This window comes from Rana temporaria, chromosome 2 (genome assembly GCF_905171775.1).
Source record: "Rana temporaria chromosome 2, aRanTem1.1, whole genome shotgun sequence".
NCBI classification, from domain to species: Eukaryota; Metazoa; Chordata; class Amphibia; order Anura; family Ranidae; genus Rana; species Rana temporaria.
In genome coordinates, this window is record NC_053490.1 from 272,386,896 (window position 1) to 272,406,786 (window position 19,891).

General features: G+C 46.3%; 1 protein-coding gene across 15 annotated transcripts in view; it reads right to left on the reverse strand.

Moving 5' to 3' along the window:
- The window catches only part of MACF1 (microtubule actin crosslinking factor 1), a 410,210-nt gene that overhangs the window by 373,365 nt on the left and 16,954 nt on the right, over positions 1–19,891 (reverse strand). For 13 of the 15 annotated variants that reach the window (XM_040337002.1, XM_040337005.1, XM_040337001.1 and 10 more), the window contains exon 2: positions 16,294–16,521. In XM_040337002.1, coding sequence (XP_040192936.1) covers positions 16,294–16,495 — 202 coding nt within the window. In that variant the 5' untranslated portion in view covers positions 16,496–16,521. Of the gene's footprint in view, positions 1–16,293; positions 16,522–19,891 lie in introns of those variants that run through there. The other 2 variants (XM_040337006.1, XM_040337003.1) reach the window with 1 other exon arrangement.

The window sequence follows — 19,891 nt, forward strand, 5'->3', positions numbered from 1 at the left end:
ATTAACCCCAGCTCCAAAGTCAAAAGTCTCGGGGTCATCTTTGACACCTTCATGACAATGGACGCACAAATAGGGTCAGTAGTCAGCGGAGCGCACTATCTGTTGCGCCTACTACGCAGACTTATTCCATTTATTCCTAAAGAAGACGTAGCAGTCGTGGTGGGAACAATCATAAACTCCAGATTGGACTATGCCAACGCACTGTACCTCGGACTCCCAAAGTACCAAATCTCCCGCCTGCAAGTCGTACAGAATACGGCCGCCAGACTGGTGACTGGGAAAAAAAAATGGGAATCAATCTCACCTTCGTTGAGAACCCTTCACTGGCTGCCAGTAAAAGACAGAATTGCATTTAAAGCACTCTGCCTGACACATAAGTGCATCCATGGGAAGGCTCCGCAATATCTTTGCGACAAGATAGAACCTCATAATTCGAATCGCGTTTTGCGATCCACCGACCAAAATCTGGTCAGGATACCAAAAACTAAATACAAATCCAAAGGAGAAAGAAGGTTTGCTTTCCAGGGTCCTAGACTATGGAACGCTTTACCAACCAGCATTCGGTTGGAGGAAAACCACCTGACTTTCAGAAGACGGATCAAAACTCTGCTCTTTTGAGGTCATGAGTCACAGACAACTAGCGCCCAGAAGCGATTCAGTTCGCATGTGTTGCGCTCTATAAATTTTTCATTCATTCATTCACACACATAAGGAGTGACACAAAAAACTGTGACGGGTGCAAATGTCAAATGGCCCTCGGAAAAGGGCCCAACCCTGATCCCCCGGGGCATTAGGCTCCTGGGAGGGACTGAGGTAATCTGTGGTCCGTGCAGCCGAAGCCGACACGGACCCAACATCCTTGGAGGGTCTGCCAAAACAGAACCCTCCTCGGTGGGCATTTGAGAAATATGCATACACAATAAACACAAAAATGTACCCAAAACCTCACAAAATGGTTTCGCTAACAAGGTACAGCTGACTCATGGCTAATCCCATCACATCGCTTAATTAAGCACACGGATGACTCAGATGTCACATTGCAGACCAGCCTTGCCAACTTCAAGCTAACTACAGACAATACACATTATCATAAGCGTAAACTCAGCAAACCTTCAAACTATTTTAATAGCAGACAACCTAATTACAATTAACCAAACAGACAGTGACACCACCCCCCTCCATCCATCTCCCTTCTCCTGTGCACAGCAATACTGTATATGTGCACTGCACCTCCCATTCCCCCTCCTGTATGGATGGGGCTTTTTATTCCTTAATTTTCTCATGTATTATGATGTACAATGAGAGAACACTGGGCGGCAATGGCGTCCCTAGGGGGCCAGAGGGGGCCCTGACCCCCCCAACATTATGCTGTGCCCCACCATGTGCCCCCCCCCCAAAAAAAAAACATTTTTTTTGGCATTTTTTTTATTTTGCTCGGGCCGCCGCTGGAGTAACACAGTCTCTCCTGAGAGAGAGCATCCCCAGTCAGCTCTGCGGGGGATTCCTCTCCCCTCCCTTTGCTCGCTGACACTGCATAATGCGAGCACTCACACAACCACAGCCGCCCGATCTGCTCCTTCCCCTGCATCCTCATTGGCACGGAGAAGAGCGAGTTGCAGGAAGGACTCCACGAGCACTGGGGGGGGGGGGGGGTCCAAGCATTTATCTCAGTTACTGAAAAAACAGGCTGATTTCTCCCATCCTTAGGACAGGAGAACCCGCCTGTAAATTCCGAGAGTGGTGACTGCAAGCTGAGCCGAGTGTCAGTCTATGGCACTCTTTCACAGCCCAGTGAGTCCAGCCACCCCCCCCCCCCCCTCACTCTCCTCACATACGAGCAGGGAGGAATGCAGCTCCTCCTCCTTCCAGTCCCGCCCACACTATTCCGGCGCGCTGTATCTGAAGAGAGGGGATGTGTGTGCGGGAAATATGAAAATCAGAAGCATTTCTGGACCATGGGTAAGTGTGTGCGCTGCAGACTGCAGTACATTGTAATCACTGGACTGCATTATCTCCATCCCTTCTCTCCACCATCTGTCTCCCTCCCCCTCTCCTGTTCTTTCAAGACATTTACAATTTACTTTCACTTTCAGTTAGGCAGGTAATAGACAGTGAAAATTTCTTTCCTGCATCCACAGATTGCAGGAAAGAAACTTGCATGATTCCCCCATCAACACAGACAGTGGTGACAGGGGAATATCCCTCCTGCCCAGCAATTGTATTCTCCCGACAAACAGTGATTATCACTAGTGGCTATACAGCAACCACTAGTGATAATCATAAGAGAATCTGCTCATTAACGGTTCAAATCTCAGCCAGTTCCTGGTAAACCAGCTGAGATTTAAACTGTCTATGGCTGGTCTTAGCTCTTAGGCAGCCCATACATTGATCACTTTTTTCATTCAACTATTAGGTTGAATGAAAAAAAAGAAATGATCCAATTCCCCCATCTACACATTATAGGGGGATGGGGGAATGCTCCCAGTGTGGACCAGTGCTGGAACAACCAGAGTTGCTGTCCTGTCCCAGGTATTCACAGCGCTGGTCTCTGTCTCCATGGCAGCAGCGGCAGCACATTGGAACCCAGTGCTGGTTACTTTATAGGGCTGATGTACAGGAGGGCCAGCACAATTTGTTGTTAGAGATGGGCTGGGCATATTCAAAATTCCACATTCCAGAGCCTGCCAGGAAGCCCACACTGCACAGCGCTAATCACAGGCAGTGAGACATTTCCCGGTCCACTGCTGCACAGATCAGGAAATGTCTCACTGGCTGTGATTAGCACTGTGGAGTGTCGGCTTCCTGGCGGGATTGGGCATGTGGGATTTCAAACACACCCAAGCCCATCTCTATTGGTTGTAGACAGTTGAGCTCCCTGCAGGTTGCTTAGCAGCAGTGGAGCCTTCTCTGACATGCTGATCGGGATGCAATCCAGGTGATGCTCCTAGTCAAATCCTAGTGTTAAATATCAGTGATTTTATTGATCAAAGCCCACACTTTACAGGCATAGAGCCCACATGGCTGCTGAACATACGGTTAATTATATATATGTGGTTGTACTCTTGATGCTAATAAATACTGTGTTTATTAGATCTGACTGGGAGCATCACCTGGATCACATCCCGATCAGCATGTCAACAGAGAAGGTTATACAGCATTACTGCTGCTAGGTGACCAGCTGGGGGCTCGGCTCTCTATAACCAATAGTGCCAGCCTTCCCCCTGCATGCACCCAAAATGTCACCAGCACTAGACCCTAATAGACTGCCTCCGCTGCCAAGGAGACAGATGCCAGACCAGCGCTGTCAATAGCAGGGATAGGACAGCTGGGGAACCCCACAGTGGCAGAACACCAGGGCCCGTAGGCAAGACAACCTTTGCAACCCTGATAGTTCTCCCACTGCTTTGGACCCTTATATTTTTTTGGTGTGCTAGTGACATATATCTCTTGTTTTCGGACACCCTGGGGGGCCCCAGTATAGTAGGAAGGGAGCTCACTGCAGAACATGTGAAAGGGCCCGTTGTGGGATCGTAGTAAAGGGCCCCAGGATATATACCGTGTTTCCCCGAAAATAAGCCTGGGTCTTATATTAATTTTGGCAACAAAAGACACAGTAGGGCTTATTTTCTGGGTAGGTCTTACCATGAAATGTGCCGTCTTCTCTCCCCCTCTCCCTCCCTGCCTGTCAGGAATCCCCAGTGTGAACTGAGTTAAAATGCTTGTAAAATCCTATAATCCACTCTATTACAGTATTATATAATGTACAATGTGTGTGTTTCTGTAATATAATTGTGCCAAATACCTTCATTATAGCACCGCTCTGCGCTTTTGCGACCTGCCGGAGCTCTTTTCCCTGCATTTATGTTACAGAAACATACACATTGTACATTGTGTACTACTGTAATAGAGTGGGTTATAGGATTTTAAACTAGGGCTTATTTTCGGGGTAGGGCTTATATTGCAGTCCTCCTGGAAAATTACACTAGGTCTTATTTTAGGGGTAGGTTTTATTTTCAGGGAAACAGGGTATATGTAGCGCCTGTGTACTTTCAGTACAGGTGCCATGTTAAATTTAGAGGGGGATGAGAGAGTTACTTTTCTCTCATCCATGTTGATTTGTTTAAATTAGGTTTCTGCCAGGCTGGGCTGTTCTGTGGTTCCATTTTGTGTTCCAGAGATACCGTTCCATCTCTGGATAGCAGGTGGTATCAGAGGAGTCCAGGCGGAGGCGCCTTTCTCCAGCAGCCAATCAGAGGAGTGTTTCCCTCGTGGGGCATGCTGGGGGAGGGTATTTCTTGGGCAGACGCCATTTTGTGGGGTTTTCGCTCGTTCCTGGTTCCAGGTGCGGCACCCACCTTTAGGGTGTGCGCACATCGCGGGCCCCGGCGAGATGGCCTACCAGGCCGGGGCGCACGTGCTACGCAAAGTTCCCAGTTCTGGGCCCTCATGGCCGGGAGCAGCTGAGCATAGTAACCAATCAGCTTCTAACTTCAGCTTGTTCAGAACTAAACTCAACAAATAAAAAACTGCGAGCAGGCAACTCTTTATTGCAGAACAGGCATCCTATGTCTCTTCTGCAATAACAAACACTTACCTGCCTGTTTTCAGTCTTCTATTTAATGCAGGGCCATCTTAATGGCATCATGGGCTCCTGGGCAAAGTTATGCTATGGGGCCCCTACAAGCCTTCCCCAATTTACGCACCTACTCTCAAGAATGAAAGAACAATATTTCTACTTTACAGTGTGTCACTTACCATCCATCTCGTCACCAGATTCAGCGTGTCACTTGCCACCCATCCCATCACCAGACTTAGCGGTTACTTGTCACCAGATTCAGCATGTTGCATGTCACCAGATGCAGATTGTCACTTGCCAAGTCACCTGCCACACGTTACAGATTGTCACTTGCCACACGTCACGGACTATCACTTGCCACGTCGCCTGCCACATGTTGTGGATTGTCACTTGCCACGTCACGGATTGGCACTTGCCATGTCACCTGCCACACATTGCAGATTGGCACTTGCCACGTCGCCTGCCACACGTTGCAGATTGTCACTTGCTGTGTCACTTTCCTGCTAGTCAGGCATTTCCTGCTCTCATCCATGGAGCCGTCCACTCTCTCATCCACGGAGCTGCCTGCTCTCTCACCCGCATTCTTGGGGGGGGGGATTTGTCCAGCTCTGGGGCCCCAGGTGAACGTGGGGCCCCCGGTCTGTGCCCAGTCGTGCCCGCTCAGTAAGACGACCCTGATTTAATGCACACTGAGCAGCACATGTCCAAGCAAACTCCGGCTGTGCTTGAATGATGGACTCTCATGTGCATGCATAGGATGGTGTCATTCCTAGACCGGCCAATCAAGAGGCTAAAAACACGGCACCAGGAAGTAGCCGGGGAGAAGATGACAGGGGCTGATGAGGGGCTTAACTGCCACATTGCTGGAATGAAGAAGTGAGTATTTATGGGAGTTTAGTCCCGATTTACAGCCTAAATAAAGTTCTGCTGTCACAAACTGCAGGCTGTTTATTTCAAAAGAGATATGTAATGTCTCTCCTGCAATAAAATACACCTACCTGCCTGCTCGCTGCCTTCTCATTTAAAATGGGCTACACATGCACCCTGTGTACCACAGGGAGAGGAGAGCAGGCTGTGTCTGTGTACACTCTACACACTTGCCTGACAAAGGGGCCCTGTGTGGCTCTGAAACATTGCCATATGTGTTCAATGTAACCATGTGAATAAAGCTTTGGACCCTTCCGAGGAATCCTTGGTGTGCTGATGACCAGGGCCGCCATCAGGAATTATGGGGCCCTTTACACATCTTCAGTCATGGGCCCCCTGGAGCAGAGAACCGGGGGGGGGGGTGCTTCCGCCTCAATTTGAGAAGCAGGGGGGCTGCCGCGTATTGAGAAGTGGGGGGTGCCGCCGCCAATTTGAGAGGCGGGGGGGGCGTGAATATTGAGAATCGGGGGGTGCCACAAATTGAGAAGCAGAGGGTGCTGCCGGTGCGAATTGTGGTCGGTGGGCTTTGGGTGCTGACGAACCTTATGGCCCGTACAAAAAAAAAGAAATAAAAAAAAATTATAAAAAAAAGGGGGGGTAGCCATCCGGGGACCTCTGGGCCCTTTAATAAAAAGATAAAAGAAAAAAAAGAAAAAAATATATATATAATTTTTTTTTTTTTAATTTAAAAAGGGGGGGTTGCCAGCCGGGGCCCTGGGGACCTCTGGGCCCTTTAATAAAAACAAAAAAAAAATATCAATTTTTTTTTTTTTTTTAATAAAAAAAAAATAAAAAAAGGGGGGTTGCTATCTGGGGCCCTGGGGACCTCTTTGCCCTTTAATAAAAACAATATATAAAAAAAATTAAAAAATTTTTTTTATAAAAAAAATATAAAAAAAGGGGGTTTGCCATCCGGGGGCCCTGGGGACCTCCGGGCCCTTTAATAAAAAAAAAAAATAATAAAAAATATATATATATATATATACACAGTATATAAAAAATAAAAAGGGGGTTGCCATCCGGGCCCCTGGGGAACCTCGGGCCCCTTACAGGTGTACTGCCTGTACCCCCCTGATGGAGGCCCTACTGATGACATTTCTTCACCCTGATTGTCTACGGTTTACAACCGGTGGTCATCATAGCACCCAACATCACTACAGCCATTTCCATGAACGTGCGCATGGGGAATATTAGGTTTGCATAAGGAGGAGCAGACAAGGATCAGCAATCCACCTGCTCAGCTGGAATAAGCAGACAGATTCCACGCTGAGCAGGCGGACTCCAACGGAGCCCACCCTGTGTGGGGAGGCCTAAGTGTTCTGTGTGTTCTTTTCTTATGAGACATAAGATTTTTTAACCTGTTGCTGACTACGTAATCAATGTTGCTTAAATTGGCTACATACCGGTTTTAGCACTTTGCACACTACTTCATCACCGCAATAAGCTTCTCCCTAGGTTGACATCTCTGCTCACAAACATGTCACAAACAGTATGTCTAGTCTGATTTGCTGAACCAAGACAAAAGTAAATATGCTAAACTGCCTGGTAAAACTGTTGCTTGTTTAACCACTTCCCGACGGCCGTACGACTTTATACGGCCACAGGGTGGTTCTAATTCTCTGAGTCTTTTTACGGCCTCCGCTCCTCCTGGCCACTGGGGGGTGCGCAAGCGAGTCGGCGGCGCGCGCGTGCCCGCCGCATCACTGGGATGCCAATGCGCGTGCCTGGCGGCCGCGATGTCCGCCAGGCTCCCGCTATCGGCGGTTACAGAGACAAGGACGTGGATCTGTGTGTGTAAACACACACATTTACGTCCTGTAAGGGTGAGAGGAGACCGATCTGTGTCTCTTGTACATAGGGACACAGATCGGTCACCTCCCCCAGTCAGTCCTCTTCCCCCACAGTCAGAAACACTATGCAGGGCACACATTTAACCCCTCCCTCACCCCCTTCATTTAACCCCTTGTTAACCCCTTCAATGCCAGTCACATTTATACAGTAATTAGTGCATATTTATAGCACTGATCACAGTATAATTGTGAATGGTGTCAAAAGTGTCCGATGTGTCCGCCATAATGTCGCAGTACCAATAAAAATCGCAGATCGCCGCCATTACTAGTAAAAAAATTCTGTCCCCTATTTTGTAGGCGCTATAACTTTTGCGCAAACCAGTCGCTTATTGCGATTTTTTTTTTTTTACCAAAAATGTGTAGAATACGTATCGGCCTAGACTGAGAAAAAAAAAATTGAGCTATTTATTATAGCAACAAGTAAAAAATATTTTTTTTTTTCAAAATTGTCGCTCTATTTTTGTTTATAGCGCAAAAAATAAAACCGCAGGTGATCAAATACCACCAAAAAAAGCTCTATTTGTGGGAAAAAAAGGACGTCAATTTTGTTTGGGAGCCACGTTGCACGACCGCACAATTGTCAGTTAAAGCGACGCAGTGCCGAATCGCAAAAAGTCCTCTGGTCAGGAAGGGGGTATATGTGCCCAGTAAGCAAGTGGTTAAAGTTCTTTCCACCATGAAATAATAGTATTGTGCGTAGACCAAAAATCCAGAAGCGGTAAGTCTGTATCAGAGATGAACAAACAGATGATGTCAGAGTTGGGGTGACTACATGGTGCAGGTACAAAACTACAAAGGTCTGTCAATAAAGAGATGGCTCAGCACTAGCAAGCTCTATACAAAGTGACAAGGCTTTTTCATTTAAGTCAATTAGATTTCCACACTGGAAGCCTGCTCTGGGTAAAAATCAATATCAATTTTCCATAAGCTACCTGCATTAAAGGCATGCTGAGCAAATATTACAGGCAAGCTTAGAACAGAGTAGAACACCCAGAGGAATCCTTGTAAATGTGAAGCTGCATTCTTTGAGCCAAGGAAAGTGATTATGGCTGCAGCGTGTTGTGCGACGCTCCCTCCTACCTATTATGGAATTGCAGGATTAGATTTACTTCGTCATGTTTTGCGCAGTAATATGGGGGAACCAGGCACAGGAGTATACACAAGGGTAGCCAACACAGAACAAAGGAGGAAAGGGGGTGGGAAGCTCCATCCCCCCCCCCCCCCCACAGAAATCTGAGCGGAGAGCTCAGTAACCATGGCAACAGGAAGAATGGCTGCTCAGACTTAAGTGTTGCCATGGAAACAGATAATGCAAAATGAGCCTTCTATCAGCATCTGCTTAAAAACCTCACTGATCTGACTTAGGGTCTATAGACTGGATACACGAGGGGCATATTTATAAAGCAGTGAATCCGACAATCCCCAAACATTCATTTCAGATGAATCTTACAGGTGCGCATGTGTTAAAATGTAAATTTAAGCACCAAGGTTAAGGTGAAAGTCACATTCAATGCTTTATAGATATGCCCCATGGTGACTTCTACCATTAATATAGTTAAATAGTTAGTCAGGTTGAAAAAAGTCCATCCAGTTCAACCACAAAAAAAAAAAAAAAATACAATCCCATATACCCAATTCTATACCCACAGTTGATCCAGAGGAAGGCAAAAACCCCAGCAGAGCATGATCCAATTTGCTACAGCAGGGGAAAAAATCCTTTCTGATCCCCCGAGAGGCAATTGGATTTTCCCCTGATCAACTTTACCTATAAATGTTAGTACTCAGTTATTTTATGTACATTTAGGAAAGTATCCAGGCCTTTCTTAAAGCAATCTACTGAGCTGGCCAGAACCACCTCTGGAGGGAGTCTGTTCCACATTTTCACAGCTCTTACTGTGAAGAAACCTTTCCGTATTTAAGGTGAAATCTCTTTTCCTCTAGATGTAAAGAGTGCCCCCTTGTCCTCAGTGATGACCTTAAAGTGAATAACTCAACACCAAGTTCACTATATGGAGCCCTTATGTATTTCTACATGCTGATCATATCCCTCAGTTCAGTTCTATACGGCCTAAAGAAGAGTTCCGTTGCGGAAGAAAACGGGACATACATTGGTCCCTATGTGATTACGGGTGTCAGCGGATGACCATCTGCTGACACCCGTAATTGTCCGCCTCCGCAAAGATCCGCATTTGCCCTGTCAGCTGCCAGCTCAGCAGGGTGTTTAAGGAGGATCCCCGCTGAGCTTTTGCGGACACGCGGAGCCGATCATTACTGATCCGCCCGTGTGAAAGGGCCCTAACTTTGTCTGTCATGTTTATTGTTATCACTGAAGGTGAAAGTAAAGGAAAATCTAAATTTTGGGTTGTTACCAGAACAAGAATAGAGGGGAAATCTTCCAATGGGGACCCTAGTTCTGATGACCCTGGTGACAACCAGGGACTACCTCACATTTGGAAGAATTTCTTCTCACTTCCTGTTTTAGCTATGGAACAGGAGGTGAGGGGAAATTTTCCCAATGCAACATGAGTGGTAACAGATTTGACAGGGGGTATAATCCTCCCTTAGGCCCCTTTCACACATGCAGACCATTCCGTTTTTTAGGCGAACCTGAAATGATGCTCGATGTAGTTCTATGGAGCGACGGATGGCAGTGGTGACTTGTCCACTGACATCCGATCCGCTCCGCTAAATGCAAATAGATGGAAACCCTATTTTCCATCTGTCTGGTGGATCGAATCAGATGAAAACTGACAGGCAGTCCATATTCATCCCAACCCCCTATAGAGGACAGCGGGGCTCTGACAGGTCTATCTCTCCATGGGGGCACCCTTACATCAGGTGCCCCCAGTAGAGTTCCTCCTTACACCTGGTGTCCCCACTTACCAGTGGCGTCACTAGGGTTGGTGTCACCCGGTGCGGAAAAAACACGGTGTCACCCCCCACCCACTATAGTCCTCCCTCAGTACAGACCCCCCTCTGTTGATCCTCATTGAGCCAACGGATGACAGGTCCATCTCTGCACAGTGAGCAGAGATGGACCTGTCATCCGCTGGCTCAGCGGAGATCAATGGATCGAACCCCCCTGAGCAAACAGAGTCCGTGAAAATGGACATTAATAAAGCAGAGTTCCACCCACTTTTGAGAGGTGGTCTTAAACGAAAGACCACCTCTCCACCCATCATTTTTGGATATTGACATTTTTAATTTTTTTTTAGAAGTACAATTGTACTTCTGATTCAGCCAGGCCATGGCCCAGGACATCACATCCTCCTCTTCGGCAAGCTCTCCTGTTATCTTCTGCGACCTGTGTGTATCCCAGAAGACAAGCTGGCCATTCACAAGGCACCGCGGGACTCGCACATGCGCAGTCGGAAACCGGAGGGAAGCTTCAAGGCTCCATTGCCGATTTCCCTTAGTTGGAATGGCGGCGCATGCACCCTATCCGATGGACGGATTGACCTCAGGGGGCCGACATCGTGGGCTCCCTGGACAGGTAAGTGTCCTTATTAAAGGCAGCAGCGTTTGGAACACCGTTTTAATGTGTGAAAAAGACTTTACTCTATCCAAAATGAAAAAAAAAATCATTTTTACTTTAGTTCTACTTTAAGAATAATCTGTGTTAATTGCATTTCATTCAGTCAAACTCACCTCTCAAAACAGGGTGGGATGTGTAAACATTACATGACAGTTATGGAATGTGAATTACATATTTTGGATAAGCAATATGCTTTAAAAATTACATAAATGTCAAGTACAGGTAGGTAGTGCAATGTCTATGTGGTTAAGTATATTACCATACACGCATGTCACCACAGGTAAGTTATAACTTATGAATGACGCACTTCTATACATCATTCCCTTCAGTCAATGCTCTGTGTAATCCTTTTGTTCTATCCCTACTCGTGATCTTTTGGCATAGAAACAAAAACTTGTAATAACTTATTACCCTGCCAGCTAAACTGACATGGCTTCTAATAAACACCCTGGCCTATTAATTGGGAGGGTCTTTGCTACGCCCTTAAGAAAAACAAGATTTCATTATTTTCAATGTCACTGGCTGAAGTTGACATGTAACCCTGTGTGATTGAAGTTTGGACTAGAACTAGAGGCAAAAATGTTTTTGTTTATTTTTGATAGAATACGAGTTTTTTGTTTTTTGTTTCCAAGCTAAAATAGGAAGTGAGAGGAAATCCCTTCAAAGTGAAAAAATCCCATCACCAGGACTAGTGTCCCTTTTGGAAAATTTCCCCCTATTCTTGGTCTGATAACAATCCAAGATATGGTATTTTCTTTCACTTTCACCTTCAGTGGTAATGTCAATCAGGACACAGAGAGGGCAACCACATAAAAAGAACTCAAGCCTCGTACACAAGGGCCAGAAATGTGACGAGTGCATTCTCGTCGTACGCGATGACGTCACCGCATTCTTGCCTTTCAAGAGAACCGCGGTTCTTTTGAAAGGAGTGTCTGTACACTCGGGCGGCAAGAGATTCTTGCCAAGAATCTCGTCAGGAAAAACAACGTTTTTCTCCTGACGAGATTCTTGGCAAGAATCTCTTGCCACCCGAGTGTACAGACACTCCTTTCAAAAAAAACGCGGTTCTCTTGAAAGGCAAGAATGCGGTGACGTCATCGCGTACGACGAGAATGCACTCGTCACATTTCCCCATTACCCAGCCAACTGTCCCGAATTTCCCGGGACATTCCGGGGATTTAGACTTTTGTCCCAGTTTTACGGTTTCCCGGTAAATGTCCCTAGAAATCTGTGTTTTCATGATTCCCCACCGCCGAGGTCTTTGGCCGGCACTGTTCAATTCTGTCTCCATCGCCATTTTACAGAAGACCAGCTCTGAGGAAGAAAAAAGAGGCGGAGCCCGGTTGGCAATGAAAGTGGCTGCCATAAGAATGGAGCTCCATTTCTATTTGCAGCTGCTTTCTTGCCACCCTGGCTCCGCCTCTTGAATCTATTTAAGGCGCGGAGACCAAAACACACCATCCTGAGCGGTGCCAAGGCCTGATGGAGAGTTCTGGGTCCTGGCGCCGCGCTATCCTTGAGTGGGACTCTATACTGATGGAGGGGGGTCTTCACTGAGGGGGGTCTATACTGATGGAGGAGGGTCTGCACTAAAGGGGGTCTATACTACTGGAGGGGGGTCTATACTGCGGGAGTGAGGCCTGTACTGAGTGAGGGGGATCTATACAGCGTGAGGGTGATTTATACTGCGGGAGGGGGATCTGTACTGAGGGAGGACTATAGTGGGTGGGGGGGGGGTGACACTATGTTTTTCTGCTCTGGCTGACACCAACCCTAGTGACACAACTGGTAGCTGGGGACACCTGGTGTAAGGAGGGCCTCTGCTGGGGACACCTGATGTAAGGAGGGACTCTACTGCGGGGCACCTGATGTAAGGATGGTCTCTACTGGGGGAAACTGATGTAAGGAGGGACTCTACTGGGGACATCTGATGTAAGGATGGACTCTGCTGGGGGCACCTGCTGTAAGGACAGACCCTGCTGAGAATGCCTGATGTAAGGAGGGACTCTGCTGGGGACACCTGATGGCATCTGGTGGCAGGCGATATGGCAAGTGACACGCTCAGGGCTCCCACTGATTCTGGATAATGGTGAGTTGAATGATTTCATTTTATATTACAATGTAATACTATAAATAATGTGCTTCAATCATCCTGACACCATAACAACCATGGTGTCGTGATGATTGTAGCGATAACACCAGGTGTTTGGAGTATCTTTATATGCTGATTGTTAAGCTTTCTGGAATATACATATTTATATTGTGGTGTAGGATCTTAGCCTGCTGTCCCTCCATCCCTCCTTTTTTTTCCCCTTCCTTCTCCCTCCTTCCCTCCCCATCTCCCTCCTTCCCTGTCTCTTTATTTCCCTCCCTCTTTCTCCCCTTCTATCTCCCTCCATCCAGGGCTGGACTGGGACAGAAATTTGGCCCTGGACTTCATCCAGACTGGCCTACTTTGACAGGTCTCTCCCATGGTGGCCGACAACTCCTGCACCCCCCTGGCCACCCAAGCCCCCTCTCCCCCTTCACTAGCCAGTAGCCGTTCTACTTTATTAGATAGAACGGCTGGTACTGGTACTCTTATAGGCAGAACCAGTGGGGAAGCTAGACATTATTTCACCCGGGGCAAAGAATCAGTTTGGTGCCCCCCTTATGGGACAAGATTAGGCAGAAGTGAGAAACTCCCAGGCCATAGCTGTTGAGTCAGCTGTCTGTCCCCTCCCCCCCATGCTCCTCTGTTGTCCCCCCTGCTCCTCTGGTCCTCCCCCTGCTTCTTTGTTCCCCCCAGGTGAGCGCTGGGGGGAGGGAGAGACAGAGGAGCAGAGGGGGGCGGCAGTCCGCTGTCACTGAAGCCAGCCCACTGAGCCTTCGGCCCACCGAGAAACTCCCTGTAGTCCCAATGGCCAGTCCATCCCTGCCTCCATCCCTCGTTCATCTCAGACTCTAACGACACCCCCTTTGAACCACGTCCTCTTTAAACCACGCCCAATATTTCGTTTAAACTGCGCCGCATTTTTCTTTCACCGCTATGTCATGCCTACAAACGAATGCCCCACCACCCAATTATAATAAGTGCCCCTATAATTTTTTTTACAAAGTTGGCAACTATGGCCCGGATTCACAAAGACTTACGACGGCGTATCTCCAGATACGCCGGCGGCCATTCGGACTTACGACGGCGTATCTATGCGACTGATTCATAGAATCAGTTACGCATAGATTTGGCCAAGATACGAGCGGCGTAAGTCTCCTACACCGTTGTATCTTGGGTTTCAATAATTACGCTGGCCGCTAGGTGGCACTTCCTTGATTTTCGCGTCGAATATGTAAATGACCAAGGTACGCCGATTCACGAATGTACGTACGCCCGTTGCAATTAGTTACGCCGTTTACGGAAGACGTACGCCGGCGTAAAATAAAGCTGCTCCCTAGGTGGCGCAGCCCATGCAAAGTATGGACGTCGGAACGAGCGTATCTCTTTACGTCGTTTGCATAAGTCGTACGCAAATAGGGCTGTGCGTAAGTTACGTTCACGTCACAGGCATTGAGCCAACGTATCTTTGGGCGTAAATACGACATGATGCGCGCATGCGCCGTTCGTTCGGCCATGCATCTACATGGGGTCAAGCCTCATTTAAATACAACACGCCCCCTACCAGCTTACTTTGAATTACGCGCGCTTACGCCGGCCCATTTACGCTACGCCGCCGTAACCTAGGACGCAAGTGCTTTGTGAATACAGCACTTGCCTCTCTAAGTTGCGGCGGCATTGCGTAAATAGTACGATACGCTTCGCCCGCGCAATGTAGAGCGGCCGTATGTGAATCCGGGCCTATGTATATATCTGTCTGAAGAGTAAATACCGGCACTCATTCTGACCTTGTAAATCTTTATTAAACACTCTGGTAAAATTAGTAGAATTAGTGCGGAGACTGCAAGCCAGGCCTTCTCGTCCAACATCATTGCCTGACCTCACAAATGCCCTTCTTGAAGAATGGTCAAACATTCCCATAGACACACTCCTAAACCTTGTGGACTGCCTTCCCAGAAGAGTTAAAGTGGAGTTCCACCCATAAATATAACATTACATCAGTAGTTTTAAAAAAAATGTCATTAGTCCTTTACGAAAAAATATATTTTTTAGATGCCTTCAAAGTGTTGTTGCTAGGCAGAATAGTTAATCTTCCCACTTCCTGCACCTAGGTGCTTAATGCTTCCTAACCTACACCGCACAGACTCCTGGGAATGTAGTGGGTGTAACTTTCCAGGAGTCTGTGCACTCCCCAGTCTCAAAGAATCATGTGACTTGGACAGCACAGGTGCTGAAACCTGATCTGACATGCTTGTGCAGCACTGAGCATGTGCGAGATCTGCAAGGCTGAAATCCAGGAAGTCATACAGTCTGGCTTCATGATGCCCACACTTAAGATGGCCCCAGTCAATTTCTATTTTATAAAGGGTCTAAATGCTATAACAACCTAACAAAACGTACCTTAGTTTACAGACTAACTTTACTAGAATACATTAAGCTTGTGTATTACAGGGGTATTTATATTTAAAAAGTGAAATTGTGGCCGGAACTCTGCTTTAAAGCTGTTATAGCTGCAAAGGGTGGGCCAACTCACTATTGAACCTTACGGACGAAGAGTGGGATAGCATAAAGTTCATGTGCGTGCAGAGATCCCAATACTTTTGACAATATAGTATATATTGTGCAAACAAATAGCCACTGCTCCCACCTACAAATGGCCTTTGCAGCCAGGAGCACATGAAAAGGCGACACATGTCAAATATAAACCAAACAAACCCTCCAGCCGGCTCACCTGCCCTCTGCCTATCCATTATAATGCATGTGCTTCCACTGTGGAGGCTCTCAAGATTTAGAGTTAGGACTGCAGATAATACTGGGGTGCCATGAAGTGGCTCTGAAGGTTACACATGTATTTGCAAATGTTTGCAAACTAAACCCTTTTTTTAACACACACTGCCAGACAGGATAATTTGGTTGGTTGCAGGCTGGATGGTAAGTTGACCTGGGAATTTTCTTTGGTTTTTGCTTGATATATACAGTATATTGTGCCTTGATGATTTCATAAGTGATGGATAACTCGTTGCACAGCAAATCCAATCAATCATGCTCATAAAGAAGCATGATTAGCAGCATTAGATCATAGATATACTGTATAGTTTGCTCAGCATGCACAGTGCTTCACTAAGGACACAGTTCTGCATTAGCCAGAAGCATATACTGTATGTACTGGAGAATACATTACTATTGAGTGGTAAAATACATATTGTTGAAGTGACAATTGTTTTGTAATTTTAATATCAGTTGACCTGTTAAAGGTATGACTCTATAAAGCATTGTGCCAGTATACTTTTAAAGCAAAAGTCAATTTTCTTACCTGCCACCCTGACCACTGCTCTCTCTGCAGGGTCCAGGACAGAATCCTTGGTCTTCCTCTTTTTCTGCTCATGGCGTGGCAAATTCCATGGGAGCGTGTCACCTGGTGGACAAGGGGACAAGCTGCCAGACCGTTCACTTCGGCATGACCTCTCACTCCGATATGACCTCTCACTGAGGGTTTCCTCATCTGAAGATGACATGTCTCCTTGGAAGTGTAGGAATCACTCTATGAATAGATATAAAACTGTATATCAGACAGAGTTTTGTTTCTATTCTGCGGTATTTTTCCACATACATATATATCATACCAATACAAATGCCATAGCTGCTAAGGATGGGCGATAGAAACATCATGAATAGTGACCATAGGTGTGCACACCAAAGCTCAAACACACATGCATGTGTAATATACCATATACTGTATAGCAGTGGGCAAGTCAGTAGGGCTTTGTCAGCAGGGCAGAGATTGGTGTCTAACTTTTGAGACAGAGAAAGGGGCTGAGGACAGAGATTCCCCAGTCCCTTTCTCTGTAGCCAAGCAGCAGGGGGAATCTGCACAGTACAGCGTGATTAGGGTGAGCCCAGGCACACCTTACACCTTATGTGCGCACGCCTATGATAGTGACACATTTGGAAGTATACAGACTAGGTTATGTTCATACCAGTCAAAATTCCACAGCTTGAGCTATTTTTTTTTGTAATTTTGCAACGGCCACTGGCCTAAGTGCAACCAGGGACGGATTTGCTCTCCCTGCCACCCCAAGGCCAGGTTCCGCAATGCACCCCCTCCCCGCCAACCGAGGACGGACGGCAGCACCCATTTTACAAGTGATTTTGGCGACATCGCCGCAATCACTTGTTAACGAGCGAGCGGATTCCCCCAGACTACATTGTGGTAGAGATTTTTCAAATCCATATTTATAAGATTTAAATGAAGATGTATATGTCATTCTTTTACAAAGCTTTTTTTATTAATGAGACTAGGATATGTCGATGGGCCGTTTTTTTTTTTTTAGTCAACAGAGTGACTAGTTCACCTAACAAGAGGCTTTTAAACCTATAGGGAGGTTATCTCAAAGGGATGGGGATCTGATAAGAAGTGTCCTCTCATTGAAGTACAAGAATTTCCTGTCATCTCCTGTTTTAGGACCAAATCTAGGACTGTGTTAATCAGATAATAATACCAGGTGTGGGTGTGTATATTAAAAGAGATTCATTTCATCTTTTGTCTAATTACAGGCCACAATAGGACATGACCTACAGGGCGATACTGGGTGGGTCGGGGGTCCTTAATTGCCATCCTGAAAAGGACACATATTCAACCAATCATATTAGAGGGTTTTTTTAATTCTTAGAGGGTATAAAAAACAGTGCTAGCTTGACTGAGAGAGAGACTGGATCATGATCTGATTGGGAAAACTTGGTGAAGTACTCTGTAAATATCCTCCTATAATTTCCTTATTCTCTCCTATAATCTGTTTCTCCCTTTTCCTACTGCTTGTCTTAACTTACTGTTGAATCCTTTACAGCAATATTATTGTTTGTATTTTATATGTTATAACACTACTTGTATGTTGTATGCGTATCAGCTGTATTCTCTCTGATCTTATTGTTTGTATCTTATATGTTATAACACTACTTGTATGATTGTATGTGTATCAGCAGTATTCTCTCTGATCTAAAGTAATATCATTTCTGTTATGGTTATGGGATTAATACAAGTTTCTTTTTCTGTATAATAAACTAATTATTTTCTTTTTCCACTGCTATCGTGTGCTTTAATTTTATATAGACAACAGGTTATTAACCAATCATTTTTATGTATCATTAATCATTTAAGTGAGGTGTAAACTGAGCTAACACAACATTTAGTCTTGCTAGAAAGCAACTTACCGCCCTTAACTGTATGTCATTGTTCTGGGCGTTGGGGGACTCCATGCCGCTGCTGCCCCTCGGCGCACTGCCGCCCCAAGGCCTGGCCTCGGTGGCCTTGTGGGAAATCAAGGTCTGAGTGCAACTGCGCTTCCTTCCTCTGCAACAGCAGGAGAGTTTTGTATCTAGCTGGGTGGAGCCTGATGAGAACTCACAGGACACTAGTTCCTCCACAGGTTTGCTCCCTTTTAATTTACAGCAAGCAGTGGGCAGATCGATCCTTAGCCAATAGACAGCTTGCTTTTAGCTATAGAATCTGCCCACTGGCCAAAGTGCATGTCTCTTCTGCAATGAAGTGCCTGCCTGCTCGCAGTTTGTGACAACTGAACTTTAGTTACGCTTTAATAGCATGGCATTGTAAAAGTGACTCTATTAGGAACATAGGTGTGAGCAGCCTATTACATTAGGGTGTGCACCCCAAATGTATTAAAACATGGACAGTGTCAGTAGAGCAGTGTGGACTTGGTGGTCAGGGACGTGGACAGTGTCAGTAGCTTTTTATTTTTTATTCTTTAAATCTTTTTGTTTAAAAAAAACAATTGGGCTTCATTTCCACTGGCGTTTTTACAGCCACTTTTCTGAGCGTTTTTTACAGCTTAAAAACGCCTGTCCATGTTATTCTATGGCATCATGCCCACATAGGCGTTTTTGAGCTGCAAATGGCATAGGCGTTTTTGAGCTGTAAAAAAAACGCGGGACCAGGGCGTTCTGTGGCTCCAGCAATAGAGCTGTAAAAACGCCAGACATTAAAAAACGCGCAAAAACGCTCAAAAACGCTACCACGTTTACAAAATAAACATGGACAGGCGTTTTTAAGCTGTAAAAAAGGCTAACACAAGTGGCTGTAAAAACGCCAGTGGAAATGAAGCCTTAGGCTTCATTTCCATGGACGTTTTTGGACGTTTTTACAGCCACTTTTCTGAGCGTTTTTTGCAGCTTAAAAACAGCTCTCCATGTTAGTCTATGGCCTCATGCCCACCATGACGTTTTTGAGCTGTAGATTTTTAAGCTGCAAAAAAAAACCAGGACCAGTGTGTTCTGAAGCTCCAGCCTAGAGCTGTAAAAACACCAGACATTAAAAAACGCTCAAAAACGCGCAAAAACGCTACCGCTGCGTTTTTAAGCTCCAGCTCAAAAAATATTTTTTTTTTTTTAAACATGGACAGGCGTTTTTAAGCTGTAAAAAGGCAAAAAAAAGTCCATGGAAATGAATCCTAAGGCCCCTTTCACATTGAGGAGTTTTTCAGGCGGTACAGCGCTAAAAATAGCGCTGCTATCCCGCCTGAAAAACTCCTTCACTGTAGACTCAATGTGAAAGCCCGAGGGCTTTCACACTGAGGCGATGCGCTGGCGGGAGACAAAAAAATCTCCTGTCAGCAGCATCTTTGGAGCGGTGAGAGGAGCGGCGTGTATACCGCTCCTTCCCATTGAAAACAATGGGAAACCGCGGCAATACCGCCCGCAATGCGCCTCTATAGAGGCGCATTGCGGGCGGTATTAACTCTTTATCGGCCGCTAGCGGGGGTTAATACCGCACCGCTAGCGGCTGATACCCGCGGCAATTCCGGCGGTATAGCGCCACTATTTTTAGCGGCGTTATACCGCCACCGCAGCTCCCGCCCCAGTCTGAAAGGGGCCTTAGGAGCCCCAATCGGGGGCATTGG